The following is a 12,609-nucleotide window of genomic DNA, read 5'->3' as shown; positions in this document are numbered from 1 at the left end:
ATAAACACAAGCTAAGCTAATCATAAACGTTTAGAGTTATTTATCCTAAACCAATAACCCAAAATTTCCCACTTGACTTAACAGCAGGAAAAACTCAGATTTAAGTCACCCTCTATTATACTACCATTAGATTTTAAAATAACTTACTCAAATCTGTCAGACGTTTAGGTGACCTGCCTCTTTCCGAAGACCGGGATCGTTTGCGGCGGAGGGGAGATCTGCTAAATCTTCTTCTCAAGGGTGTTCGTGATCGCCTTAACCTGACTGGTGATATACTGAAGCTTCGTCTTCTTACCACAGACCTTGATCTTCTCCGTCGGCTTGGGGTGCGGCTCCGTCGGCTCGGGGTGCGGCTCCGTCGGCTCGGGGTGCGACTCCGTCGGCTCGGGGTGCGACTCCGTCGGCTCGGAGTGCGGCTCCGTCGGCTCGGGGTACGACTCCGTCGGCTCGGGGTGCGACTCCGTCGGCTCGGGGAAATGCTAAAGCTCCGTCTCCCCACAGATCTAGATCTTCTTCTTCGACTCGGAGTGTGACTCCGACTCCGCCGACTTGGGGTACGACTTCGAGCTCTAACAGTTTTCCGATTATCCCTGGAGCTTGATCTTTTCCTTTTTCTTTCCCTGGACTTGGACCTGTGCTTTGGAGATCTTTTGCGCTTCTCTTTTGATATAGATCGCCTTCCTCTAGACTTTGATCTTGACCTGCTGCTCCTCCTTCTGCGTCTTGAACGTGACCGTGAACGTGTCTGAGAGCGACGTGACTTGGACTTAGATGATCTCTTCCTTGCCCTAGAACGAGATTCACTGGTACGCTTGCGTGATTTGTGTTCCGAAGACTTGGACCGCTTACTTCGAGATCTTAATGAAGAGTCTCTCTTCTTCTCTTTCTCACCTTTATCACGGTTCTTATTTTTCTTGCTTTTTTCATGTGTGTCCTTAACTTTTACAAAAATTTCATAATCATCTTTTTCTTCTGAAGACGACTCTGAAGCTCTTTCTGTTACACCAATTACAACTGGACTGGCAGCAGATTTGTCACGTTCAACTTCGCTTGCAAGTAAAGGTCCTTCAATACCAGCCCTGAGGCTTGTAAGACGTTCCATGTCCTTAGGAAGTAGTGGTCTCACTAAATCTGCCTCGTTAATATCCTCAATACTGGCAGAAAATCCAGATTCAGACAATGTCTCTTTAGTAGAGAGAGGTACTTCTTTATCTTCACTACTTTCTTTAGGGCTGAGAGCAACTGCTAAAGTCTGGTCACTCTCTTTTATAGGTAATGGTCCTTCTGCATCATTACTAATAAAGTTATTAAATGATAAGTCAAGATGAATGTCTTTAGCAGGCAAAGGTCCCTCTATGTCAGCCTCACTACCACCACTGGGGCTGGTGGAAATTACCATGTCATGTTCAGTATCTTGAGTAGTTAAAGATACTTCAACATCATATTTACTAACTGAACTGAGAGCAGATGCTGTGGCAAATTCAATACCCTGACTCGTTCCCAATGTATCAGGTTCAACAGCAAAGGGACCAGAAGATAGAGTTCCTCCTACTTCAGCTTCACTAACACTAGGGCAGGTATCCAATACTGTGCATTGTTTAGCTGCACTGATGGGTAAAATTTTCTCACCAATTTCACCAACAGCACCAGTGCTGGCAGAGGACACTGTGCTGTGTTCCATCTCTTTAGCAATTAAATGATTATTTATATCAAGGTTTCTATTTATACCAAGTTCAGATTCATAAGAGTGATTTTTCAGGTGTCTTTTAGCATGTGGCTCTTCATCTGAATGTATGGGAACCTCCTGCATTCCAACCTCTGAAGCAAGATTTTGATCACCAGATATTAAATCCATTCCTTTTACAACACTAGACTTAAGCATCACTGGTGCAGACTCTAAAACCATCTCAGTTGATATTATTTGAGTCTGCTCTGAGACAGTGACAACAGGCTCTAAGACTGTCACTGTGGATTCTTGGACAGAAACAGACAGTTCTGAAATAATCATGTTAGGTTGAAGGACTGACACTGCTGGTTCCAGGACAGGCACAGCAGGCTCTGGGGCAGAAACTGGCACAGGAATGGTAACATGCTCTGGCTCGGCAAGGGACTCTGGGACAGCCTCAACCGATGGCCCCAGTACAGCCACAGCCATTGGCCCAGGAATTATCGCAGGCAGGGGCTCCATGACAACCTCAGCTGAGGGCTCCATGACAGCCTCGGCTGGGGGCTCCGGGACAGCCTCGGCTGGGGGCTCCGGGACAGCCTCGGCTGGGAACTCCGGGACAGCCTCAGCTGGGGACTCCGGGACAGCCTCAGCTGGGGACTCCGGGACAGCCACAGAGGGTAGCTCTGAGACGGCCATGGCTGACAGTTCTAGAGTACTCTGTGGTGGCTCTGGAATAGTTGCTCCAGGCTCCAGGAGGGACACAGATACCTCTGAGGCAACATGTCCTGGAGCTCTCATGGAATCAGTTTCTGCTGTCTCTGACATAATAGAAGGCTCTGATGTTAACATAGTCGGTTCAGCTGACATTACAGGAGTTTCAGATACCACATAAGTCACTGGTCTCTCTAGAACAGCTTCATGCTCTTCTGCTATTGCAGCAGACTCCATAGGTGTTGATGTAACCGAAGACTCTGGCTCCAGTGGTGGCTCTGGAACAGTCACGGCAGCCTCTGATACTAACATTGAAGGCTCTGATGCTGACACTGAATAATCAGCTGGCACTACCGAAGGCTCTGAAATCTCACTTTGACTCACAGGAGGTTCAGGCAGGGATACAGATTCTTCAGGAGGTAATGCTGGCATCTCAGCAGGCCAAGTATTTTCAGCTGTTAATGCTGACTGCTCAGTGGGTAATGCTGGGCCCTCCGGTGGTTCCTCAGGAGGCAAAGGTGGTGTCATGGGTGGCTCTTCAGGTGGCAATGGTGGCATTGTTGGAGGCTCTTCAGGGGGCAAAGGTGGCACCATATATGCCTCTGTATATGTATCAGTGTAAGAATCGGTGTAAGAATCAGCTGCCATAGACATCATTGAACGATCAGCAGTGTAAGATGACATCATAGTTCGGTCAGCTGCAGAGTACGATGACATCATAGACCGGTCAGCAGCAGAATACGATGACATCATAGACCGGTCGGCACCCATGGACATCATTGATCGGTCAGCCATTGGGGACATCATGGAGCGCTCGTAAGCTGACATCATAGAGCGCTCATAAGCTGACATCATGGAGCGCTCAGCCATAGGGGACATCATTGAGCGTTCATAGGCTGACATCATAGAGCGCTCATAGGCTGACATCATAGAGCGCTCAGCCATAGGGGACATCATAGACCGCTCGTAAGACATCATAGAGCGTTCATAAGATGACATCATGGAACGTTCTGCAGCATAGGACATCATCATAGACCGTCTAGATGCTAACATCAGGGGCCTAGGTGCTAATCTATATGGCCTGGGGGCTACCCTATAGGATCTAGGTGCTATCCTGTAAGGTCTAGGTGACATCCTATAGGGATCAGGAGTTAGTCTGTAGGGATCATGCCCTAATCTATATGGGTCTTGCCCTAACCTGTAGGCATCATGACCTAGCCTATAAGGATCATGACCTAACCTATAGGGATCCTGAGCTAACCTGTAAGGATCCTGAGCTAATCTATATGGATCAGGAGATTTTGAACCCAACATAGAAGAATCTTGGGTACTAGACGCTAACATCTGGGCATCCATGGTACCAGACGCTAACATCTGGGCATCCATGGTGCCGGAAGCTAACATCTGGGAGTCCATAGTGCCGGAAGCTAACATCTGGGAGTCCATGGAGCTGGACGCTAACATCTGGGAGTCCATGGAGCTGGACGCTAACATCTGGGAGTCCATGGAGCTGGACGCTAACATCTGGGAGTCCATGGAGCTGGACGCTAGCATCTGGGAGTCCATGGAGCTGGACGCTAGCATCTGGGAGTCCATGGAGCTGGACGCTAGCATCTGGGAGTCCATGGAGCTGGACGCTAGCATCTGGGAGTCCATGGAGCTGGACGCTAGCATCTGGGAGTCCATGGAGCTGGACGCTAGCATCTGGGAGTCCATGGAGCTGGACGCTAGCATCTGGGAGTCCATGGAGCTGGACGCTAGCATCTGGGAGTCCATGGAGCTGGACGCTAGCATCTGGGAGTCCATGGTGTTGGACGCTAGCATCTGGGAGTCCATGGTGTTGGACGCTAGCATCTGGGAGTCCATGGTGTTGGACGCTAACATATGGGTCTCCATGGTGTTAGAAGCTAACATATGGGATTCCTGGGCCATCAAGGGATCCACTCCTACTGTTATAGAAGTCTCCCCCACTAATGTAGTAGGCAGCTCCTGTGCTACCGTATTATAGGATTCCAGCGCTGTCGTCGAGGGCACCTCCAGGGACTGCGACACGGTCATCGTTGACAGCTCCGTTGTCACCACAGACTGAACAGAGATCTCCAGCGCCACAGTTGCCACAGGCTGCCCAGGCAACTCTGGCGCCCCAGGCTGCCCTGGCAACTCCAGAACCCCTGTTGCCAGAGGTTGCCCCAAAAGCTCCAGTGCTCCAGCTGCCCCAGACTGCCCCGCGAACTCCAGTGCCCCAGTTGCCATGAGCTGCCCAGGCAACTCCAGTGCCCCAGTTGCCACAGGCTGCCCAGACAACTCCAGTGCCCTAGTTGCCGAAGGCAGCCCTGGCAACTCTGGCACCCCAGTCACCGAAGGCTGCCCCGGCAACTCCAGCGCTGTCGTTGCCACTGGCTGCCCTGGCAACTCCAGCACCATCGCTGCTTCAGACTGCCCCAGCAACGTTGTTGCCGTTGTCACCTCAGGCTGCCCAGGATGTTCCACCGATGTCACCCCCACAGGCTGCTCCAACTCTGTCGTCGTCGCAGGTTGCTCGGTCAACTCCATTGCTACTGTTACCGCAGGCTGCCCTGGCAACTCCTGTGCCATCACAGGTGGCTCTGGTACCTCCTGTGGTGGCTCCAACCCCATGGATGGTGCTGGAAGCCCTGGCAATTCCTGTGACAACTGTGACACTGATGTCACTGAGGGCCCCGGCAACTCAGGCACTGCTGTCGCGGGGGGCCCTAGCAACTCAGGCACTGGGGTAGAAAGGGGCCCTGGCAACTCTGGCACCGGGGTAGCAGAGGGCCCAGGTAACTCCAGCCCTGGAGTCACAGGGGGCCCCTGCAACTCCGGCATGGAAGTCGCAGGTGGCCCCGGCAACTCCATCGCTGAGGCCACCGACGACTCCGGCAGCTCCAGTGCTGTGGGCTTGGGCAGCTCCAGGAACTCCTGTGATCTTGTCATGGATGAATCTGCCGTTTCCGATGATACTTCTACAGGCTTCTCTGGCAATCTTAGGTCTTCAGTTGCAGAAGACTCTGGAATATCCACTGCTGTTGATGCACTTGGCTCAGGGTATAACTCAGTAGGTGTCTGTGATGATACCGTAAGGGTTTCTGATGTCTCTACCACTTTAGCTACTGGAGGCTCCAACATGATCGTTGATGACTCTGAATAAGTGCTCTCCAAAGACTTCAGCACAGACTTCATCTGATACCCCATTGACATTGTTACAGTGGGCTCAGATGACTTCAGCACTACTGCTGTAGTAGGCACCGGAGCTGTTGAAAAGGAATCCAGAATCGTTGTCATGGGTGTTTCCAGCGTCACTGCCACAGACTGCTCTGACTGCACAGAGATTACTGATGTAGATACAGCGGACAGTTCTGCAGTCTTTGTAGCTGGCTTCAGAGTCTCTGAGGTGTGTGGCTGTGATGCCTCCAGTGACACCAGAGGAGGCTCCGGCACTACTGCAGGAGCTTCACTGGTCTCAGATAGCCCAAATGCTCCCAGAGGGTGCTCCAGGGCCATCGCTGCAGGCTCAGAGTCCAACTTCAAAAAGGAATCCGATTCTAAATCCATGTTCTCTTCATGATGTGATTTCAGCTTTGATTCAGATTCTTCTGGCTGTCTTTTATACTTTTTTTCCTTTTCTTTCTTCTTTTTCTTCTTTTTATTTTTGTGCTTTTTATGCTTCTTTGACTTCTTGCTGGGAACTTCATCAGTAGGATCTGTTTGTACAGACACACATCTACTTTTTCTGGAGGCCTCCTTCAAGTCTAAAATTAAGAAAAATTAATTCTAATTTGTCAAACATTCCTCAAAGTAGGTTTAGATAAATCGCATAAGCCAAGATTTACATTTCATGTTAAGACACCACAGTACAACACTTCCTGTTAAGTAAAAAGTTGCCAAGTAAATTATTTTTCATAAACCAGTTATCTGAAGACTGCCACTTTTCCAATACTTCTACAACTAAAGCCTCAGTTAAAAATAAGGTCTTAGTTTATGCCCTGGCCGGGTGGCTCAATTGGTTGGAGCATCATCCCCTACACCAAAAGGTTACGGGTTCAATTCCCAGTCAGGGCACATACCTAGGTTGTGGGTTCAATCCCCGGTCAGGGCACATATGGGAGGCAACCAACAGATGTTTCTCTCTCCCTTGCTCTTCCTCTGTCTCTGAAATCAATAAAAATATACCCTTGGAAGAGGATTAAAAAAAACAACACACACACACACAAAACATTAAAAACAAGTTCTTAGCCCTGGCCGGTTTGGCTCAGCGGTTGGAGCGTCGGCCTGCGGTACAGAGAGGCCCGGGTTCAGTTCCCGCTAAGGGCACGTACCTCGGTTGCAGTTTGTCCCCGGCCCTGGTTGGTCGTGCGGGTGGCAGCCACTCGATGTGTCCCTTCACATCGATGTTTCTCTCTTTCTCTCTCTTCCTCTCTCTCCCTCCCGCTCTATCTAAACAAAAAATGGAAAAATGTCCTCGGGTGAGGATAAAAAATAAAAATAATAATAAAAACAAGTTCTTAGTTTATAACAAAAGTATTCAGAATTACATTAAAATGTGTTTCACCTAAATTCATTTAAAACAATTATTTCCTGAGGCTCTCAAATCATAACAAATTACTTTTAAACTACACTTACAGATGAATCTTTCATATTATCGATTGTTAGAATTCCTATAAAAAACACCCATGTGGAATGTTCATGCTTATGCAAATTTTCCATTGGTTTGCACTAAAAATTTTCTCCTTATAAAAAAACAACAACCACCACCTATGTTAAATAATTGTTTTTATAACTGCCTATTTATAAAGATGGCAACATGGCACTGCATCTGGAACAAGCTGTCTGCTTTCGGATCCTGAATCAATCCATCACACACTAGATGAATGGACTGGGCCAAATTACTGACACACTGTCACCTAGAGTTAAAGTATGAGGTGAGTTGAAACATACAAAGTATACTGAACCATGCCTGGTGCATAGTAAGTAAGCCCTTAGTAAATGCTAGTGATTATTTTTATATACAGAGATCTCAACAACAAATGTAAAGCATGAATATGGAACCTGAATCTATCTTACCATACCCATGTTACAGCCTAATAAAAATAACATGCTTTCCCACAATAATCCTCTAAAATTACTAAGAAACAATTTTAATGTTTCTACTAAGAAAAAATAATAATAAAGTCATTTTGGGAAGAAATTTCTTACAGCTCTTAACATGTAACTTAAAAACATTTCAATTCATATCTGAAGAGAAAGTGGTTTATATTTCACTTTATATAATCAGATGGGACTTACTCTAATGCCAGCTTCAAATTAGATAAATAAGCCTTAGTGATTCCAGAAAATGCTAATCAGAAACCTAGGCCATTAAGGTTATAGAAAAAATTAATCAACATATTAACAAGACCTATTCCAAAACAAAATTAATCATTTTCTATCACTAATCTAAAATGCACCAAATAGTTAGCTAGCTAAGTTAAACTTCAATAGTTTCTAGAACCATGAATATAAGTATAGCTAAAGTCTGTTTTTTTTAACCATTCTCTATACCAAAAATAATAAAAGTTTTCATTTTAAAAAGTTTAAAATGAAAAACTGCATCACACATTTCCTAAAACTAGGTGAAGATATTGTCATTTTTGTGGTTGATCATAACTTTAATTTCTAAGCATCAATTATTTAATCAATTTCAAAAATGCTACATATCCAAACAATGATTCCTTTGCATTCACTGCACTTTTAAGAGGGGTGGATGCAAAAACAAGGCAATCTCTACACGTTGAGTTTTAAAATAAAAACTCCCAGGGTTTTAAAGTCATTACAAATGTGGTCTAGGCTCCTGAATCTTCCAAAATGGACATTTACATAATTGTTCAATGAAAACCTGCTTTCAAAATCCTGGCACTAAGGCACAAGACTAAAGCAAGTCATATTCTACCATCAAAGCAATAAGTGCATCATTCCTCTTATTTCAAAGTCAAACAAAGCCTTTGATAAACCAATTAAACTAAAATTTACTGAAGTACTAGATCTACTAAACATTTTAAATACCATGCAGTCAAAAAATTTAAAAATCTTCAAGTTTTTGAGACAGTTGATTATCTCCAACTTACCTGGCTTATATCGTAGTTCTGTATCTAAGACCCCAGAAAGTACCTCCTCTATCTTCTGAACTATTTCTTCATTTGGTAGGCTCCTGGCAGAAGCAGCTGCATCACCTGCCTGGTTTCCTTCAATAGGTGCATTTGTTTCACCATTGAGCTGGCCTTCACTCCTTCCACTTGACAAGAAAAGTCAAAATTCATTAATATTTCTTACCACATTCATACGATAAACTAACATTTGTAACTCAATTATTAAAATAATCTTATCACATTTCACCATTCTTGTACCTCTTTCAGATGATATTTCCTATCAGTAGTGCTTTCTTAACACTACTTATAGTTGGTACATTTTTATTTTTATACTATTAAAGCTTTCAGAACTGTGCAAGAAAAAAAATCTTTAAAACAGGTTTCTAAGTTCATGTTTTTTAAAAATACAATATTCCTAGAAATATAAATTGAATTAGATTTACCTGCGTATTTTTATCTCAGAAGTTATTAAGATCACAGTAAAAAAAATACCCCCAAAAATATGTGACTTTACATTATAATAGAAGCTATAGACATCATAAAGCCACACCTGTCCATGGATCACAAGCATCAACAGTATCAAGGAACATAAAAGTTAGCCAGAGAAACAGCAAGTAAAACAGGCAACACATAGCCTCGGATCAGTTAATAAAATGCCATAAAGTTTTAAAAGAAAATATACTGACATAATTTTTACTCAATTATCAAAAATCCTAGTATTAAACTTCTAGAGATAAAAAAAACTTCATGTAAAACAAATGACAATTCATTTATACCACCAGTAAATGAATGGGTATATATATTTTCAATTCACAGGGCCGGAATTTTTTTTTTTTTTTAGGTAAAATTATAAAATATATAGAACTTTCAGGTGCACAGCATTATAATTCAACATCTGTATTCTCTATAAAATGACCACCAACGAAATTCTAACTACCATCCAAGGCCATACAATCAACTCCCTTCACAGGTTCCTCCCTCCCTCCTACCCTCTTCTGAACCACCAATCTGCCCTCTGTAGTTCAGTTTGTTTTTGTTTTATTTGTTCATTTGTTTTGGTGTGGGTTTTTTTCCCCATAGAAAAATCGTAATAGACATAGGACATGTAATTTACCCAGTCATTTTTACTACTTTTGTGTAGATTTGCAAAATTGTTTTTGAAAAGTAATTTCAACAACACGTTTAACTTAATCTATACTTAAATTTCAGCTAACAAAACAGTTCAATTATGCTCCACTACCTGAAAAAAGTCTGAACGGCCAAGAAAAAAAAATCATTAGTTAACTAAATGTTAAGAATATTTGGTTTTCTAATACAATGAATCACATAATAATTAATGTTTGTTGACTATTAACTAGTGTCACAAGGTTCTAGATTTTCAAAACTCATTTAATCCTAACAAAACTCTGAGATCAGCACTATTATTCTGATTTTATAAATGAGGAACATGAGGCACAGAGAAGACAAGACACCTAGCTGAAGGTTACACAGCTATGGATAGGGGAAGCAGGTATTCAAAGCCAGACCTCATACTCTTAAATCAATACCCATACAAAATAAATAACTTATTTTAACTTTACCTAAATCAGTCTCCTTACCAAAACTGACAAACAGATGGGGAAAATGGGATATAAATCTCCCTTAAATGGCAAATAATCAAAATCTGTTTTCAGACCAATAATGTATTACACATTACTTGAGAAGCTGAATATTCCTCTAGTAATAAAATGTTTTATCTAATATTCTTTTTAGACTTTCCTTCAAGAGCTATTTATTTTGCACTTTTCATAAGCACTTACACATAATTGCCTCACTAAATGAGCAAGTTATAAAAATCAGAAAAGTAAAACTAAAAAAAAAAAGTCTGAGAAAGCTATCATTGCAATGCTGTAAGAATACTTATCCTAAATACTGGAAAGAGATGAAAACTTCAAACCACCTAAATATCCATCAATACAACAAAATTCTACAGAACCATAAAATATATCCCAAAAGACTACTGCGACTGTGATAAAAGAAACTTGTTCACAATGTATTAGGTGAAAAAACAACATTAAACAAAATGATTACGTTTCACAAAACATGTATGTGTACGCACAGAAAAAAAAAAAAAAAACCACTAAGAACATTAATGACTACGTAATGGTTAATTTCCTTTTTTTATTTTTCTGTTTTTTACAACCCAACTTACTTCCCAATATAAAAACCGATTTTTAAAAAGGTATAAAAAACATTACAATAAGCAAACGCACCTCCTTATTCCATGCAACTATTAGTTTTCAAAAAATACATATTCCCTGATCTCAGGTCTTTTCTCATTATCTAAAAACACGAGCATGCAACAAGATTTTTAAAAGCAACGAATTGAGTGAGTATATATATATATATATCCCACTTAAAAACAACATATCCTGTAAAAATAACCCCAACAATTATATACGTGTGTGTATGTACAGATGTACATATATATGTAATTGTCCCAATAACTCTGTTAACTTCCGCACTTAATTTACAACTGCGTCTTCGGCTGATTTTCAAATTCACGTATTGCTCTTCCTCTAAACTCTTAAAATACAGCTAGCAAAAACATCTGAACTCGGAACGAATGTTTACGTTATACAAAGCAAAAACCAACCAAGACAACCAGTGAACAACATGACCCACGCTAGTTTCCTTTCTGAGCAAACAACTATGTCCTTGGAAATCTCTTCCCCTTTAAATTTAAAGATAAAGTCTACCAGCAATGGTAAAAGTAATGTGTTGTCAGCTATGTCCACTGGGGCAAGGGTGACAAATAAAAATTTATATCTACACACAACGCCCACCCTTCCACTTGCTGAATTAAGAAACGACTCGGAATTCAAAGTTCCCTTCCACCCTCACTAGCTTGTCAGAGCAGCTAAGACGAATTCGAGCTGTTTTCATTTGAATTTCGAATCGACTAAAACGCTGCCCGGTGGAAGGTACAAACAACACTCTAAGGCCCAAACAAGCTAATACGAGGATCCCGACCCCGAGATGGTCTAAAGCTTGCAGAACAAAGAGGATTGAAGTTGACTCCAGAAACGGCCGGTAAAGACCCTTTCCGGTCGCAGGCACCGGCCGGCGAGATCCGCGGAGGCTGGGAGGGGGAGGGGAAACCCGGCGGCGGAGGAGGAGCCGAAGAGGAACTAGGCCGTCTCCGGCGCACGACCAGGCCCGCAGCGAGAGGGTCGGGGACGGCCAAACCCGAGAGGAGCGAGCGTCTCCGCTCGCTTCCAGGAAAGGGGGTCGGGGTTACCGCGGAAAGGGCGAAGTTCCGCGCTGGAAAGGGAGCGGATGGGGGGAGGGGGGAGTAGGGCGGAAAATGGATCCCAGGCCCAGGCGGGGCCGTAGCGGGGCCCTAGGCGGGGAACGACGGCGTCTCTGAAAAAAGGTACCATGGAGAGCTACGCGGGGCCCTATAGGTCCCTTGGGAGCAGGGGAGACTGAGAAGCGCCTACCTGGAAAGCTCCTGTTGAATTTCCCGGAATTTACTGACCACGAAAGACCTAAAAATCTGCTCGATGTTGGTCGCCATGGCGTCCGCTCCGTTCTCTCAACTCCTCCTCGCTAGTCCTCCAGGCTCCCAGAATGCTTTGGGAGGAGGCGCAGCGGCCAATTCCGTGTGTCGCCGTCCTGATTGGCCTCTGTGGGAACGTCCGGATCCGCACGCTCCGCCCTTGGACCAATCAGAGAGCGCGGCCCGGCTCTCCTCCGCTGTCTCTGAGCCGCTGGGGTAGAGCTGCTGACGTTTGCGCCGCGCACAACTGTGTCCGCCATGTTAGTGACTGACGCAGGCGCCATTACAGGAGAAGCCTCTCGAGGCGGCTTGATCGGCTTGTCAGTCTCCAACGGCGTGTGGGGCTTAAGAGGCTTTGGCGACTAGACGCCCGAGGTTAAATGGCACGAGGACAGGGATTAAGAAGGGCAACAGTGTCCGCCAGGGGCCTCCACATTCCCAGTGTTTGTGCAGGGAGCTGTATCCGGGGCAGCCTTTAGCGGCGCCCGCCCCCACCGTGATGCAACACGAAGAACACGGCTTTCCCCGTCTCTCCCATGACATCC

At 44.4% G+C, this 12,609-nt stretch overlaps 1 protein-coding gene across 8 annotated transcripts in view; it reads right to left on the bottom strand.

Annotated features, from left to right (window-relative positions):
- The window catches only part of SON (SON DNA and RNA binding protein), a 33,472-nt gene extending 20,996 nt beyond the window's left edge, over positions 1-12,476 (bottom strand). For all 8 annotated transcript variants that reach the window (XR_004956807.1, XM_036242912.1, XM_036242913.1 and 5 more), the window contains exons 1-3: positions 12,006-12,476; positions 8,503-8,669; positions 148-6,150 (exon numbers count right to left, since the gene is read on the bottom strand). Coding sequence is in view for 7 of the 8 variants with exons in the window: in XM_036242912.1 (XP_036098805.1) it covers positions 148-6,150; positions 8,503-8,669; positions 12,006-12,082 (6,247 nt within the window). In the remaining variant the exon portion in view is untranslated. The remainder of the gene's footprint in view (positions 1-147; positions 6,151-8,502; positions 8,670-12,005) is intronic.
- Between the last annotated feature and the right edge of the window lie 133 nt (positions 12,477-12,609).

This window comes from Molossus molossus, unplaced genomic scaffold (assembly GCF_014108415.1).
Source record: "Molossus molossus isolate mMolMol1 unplaced genomic scaffold, mMolMol1.p scaffold_m16_p_5, whole genome shotgun sequence".
Classification (NCBI taxonomy): Eukaryota; Metazoa; Chordata; class Mammalia; order Chiroptera; family Molossidae; genus Molossus; species Molossus molossus.
This window is presented reverse-complemented; position numbering and strand designations above follow the sequence as displayed.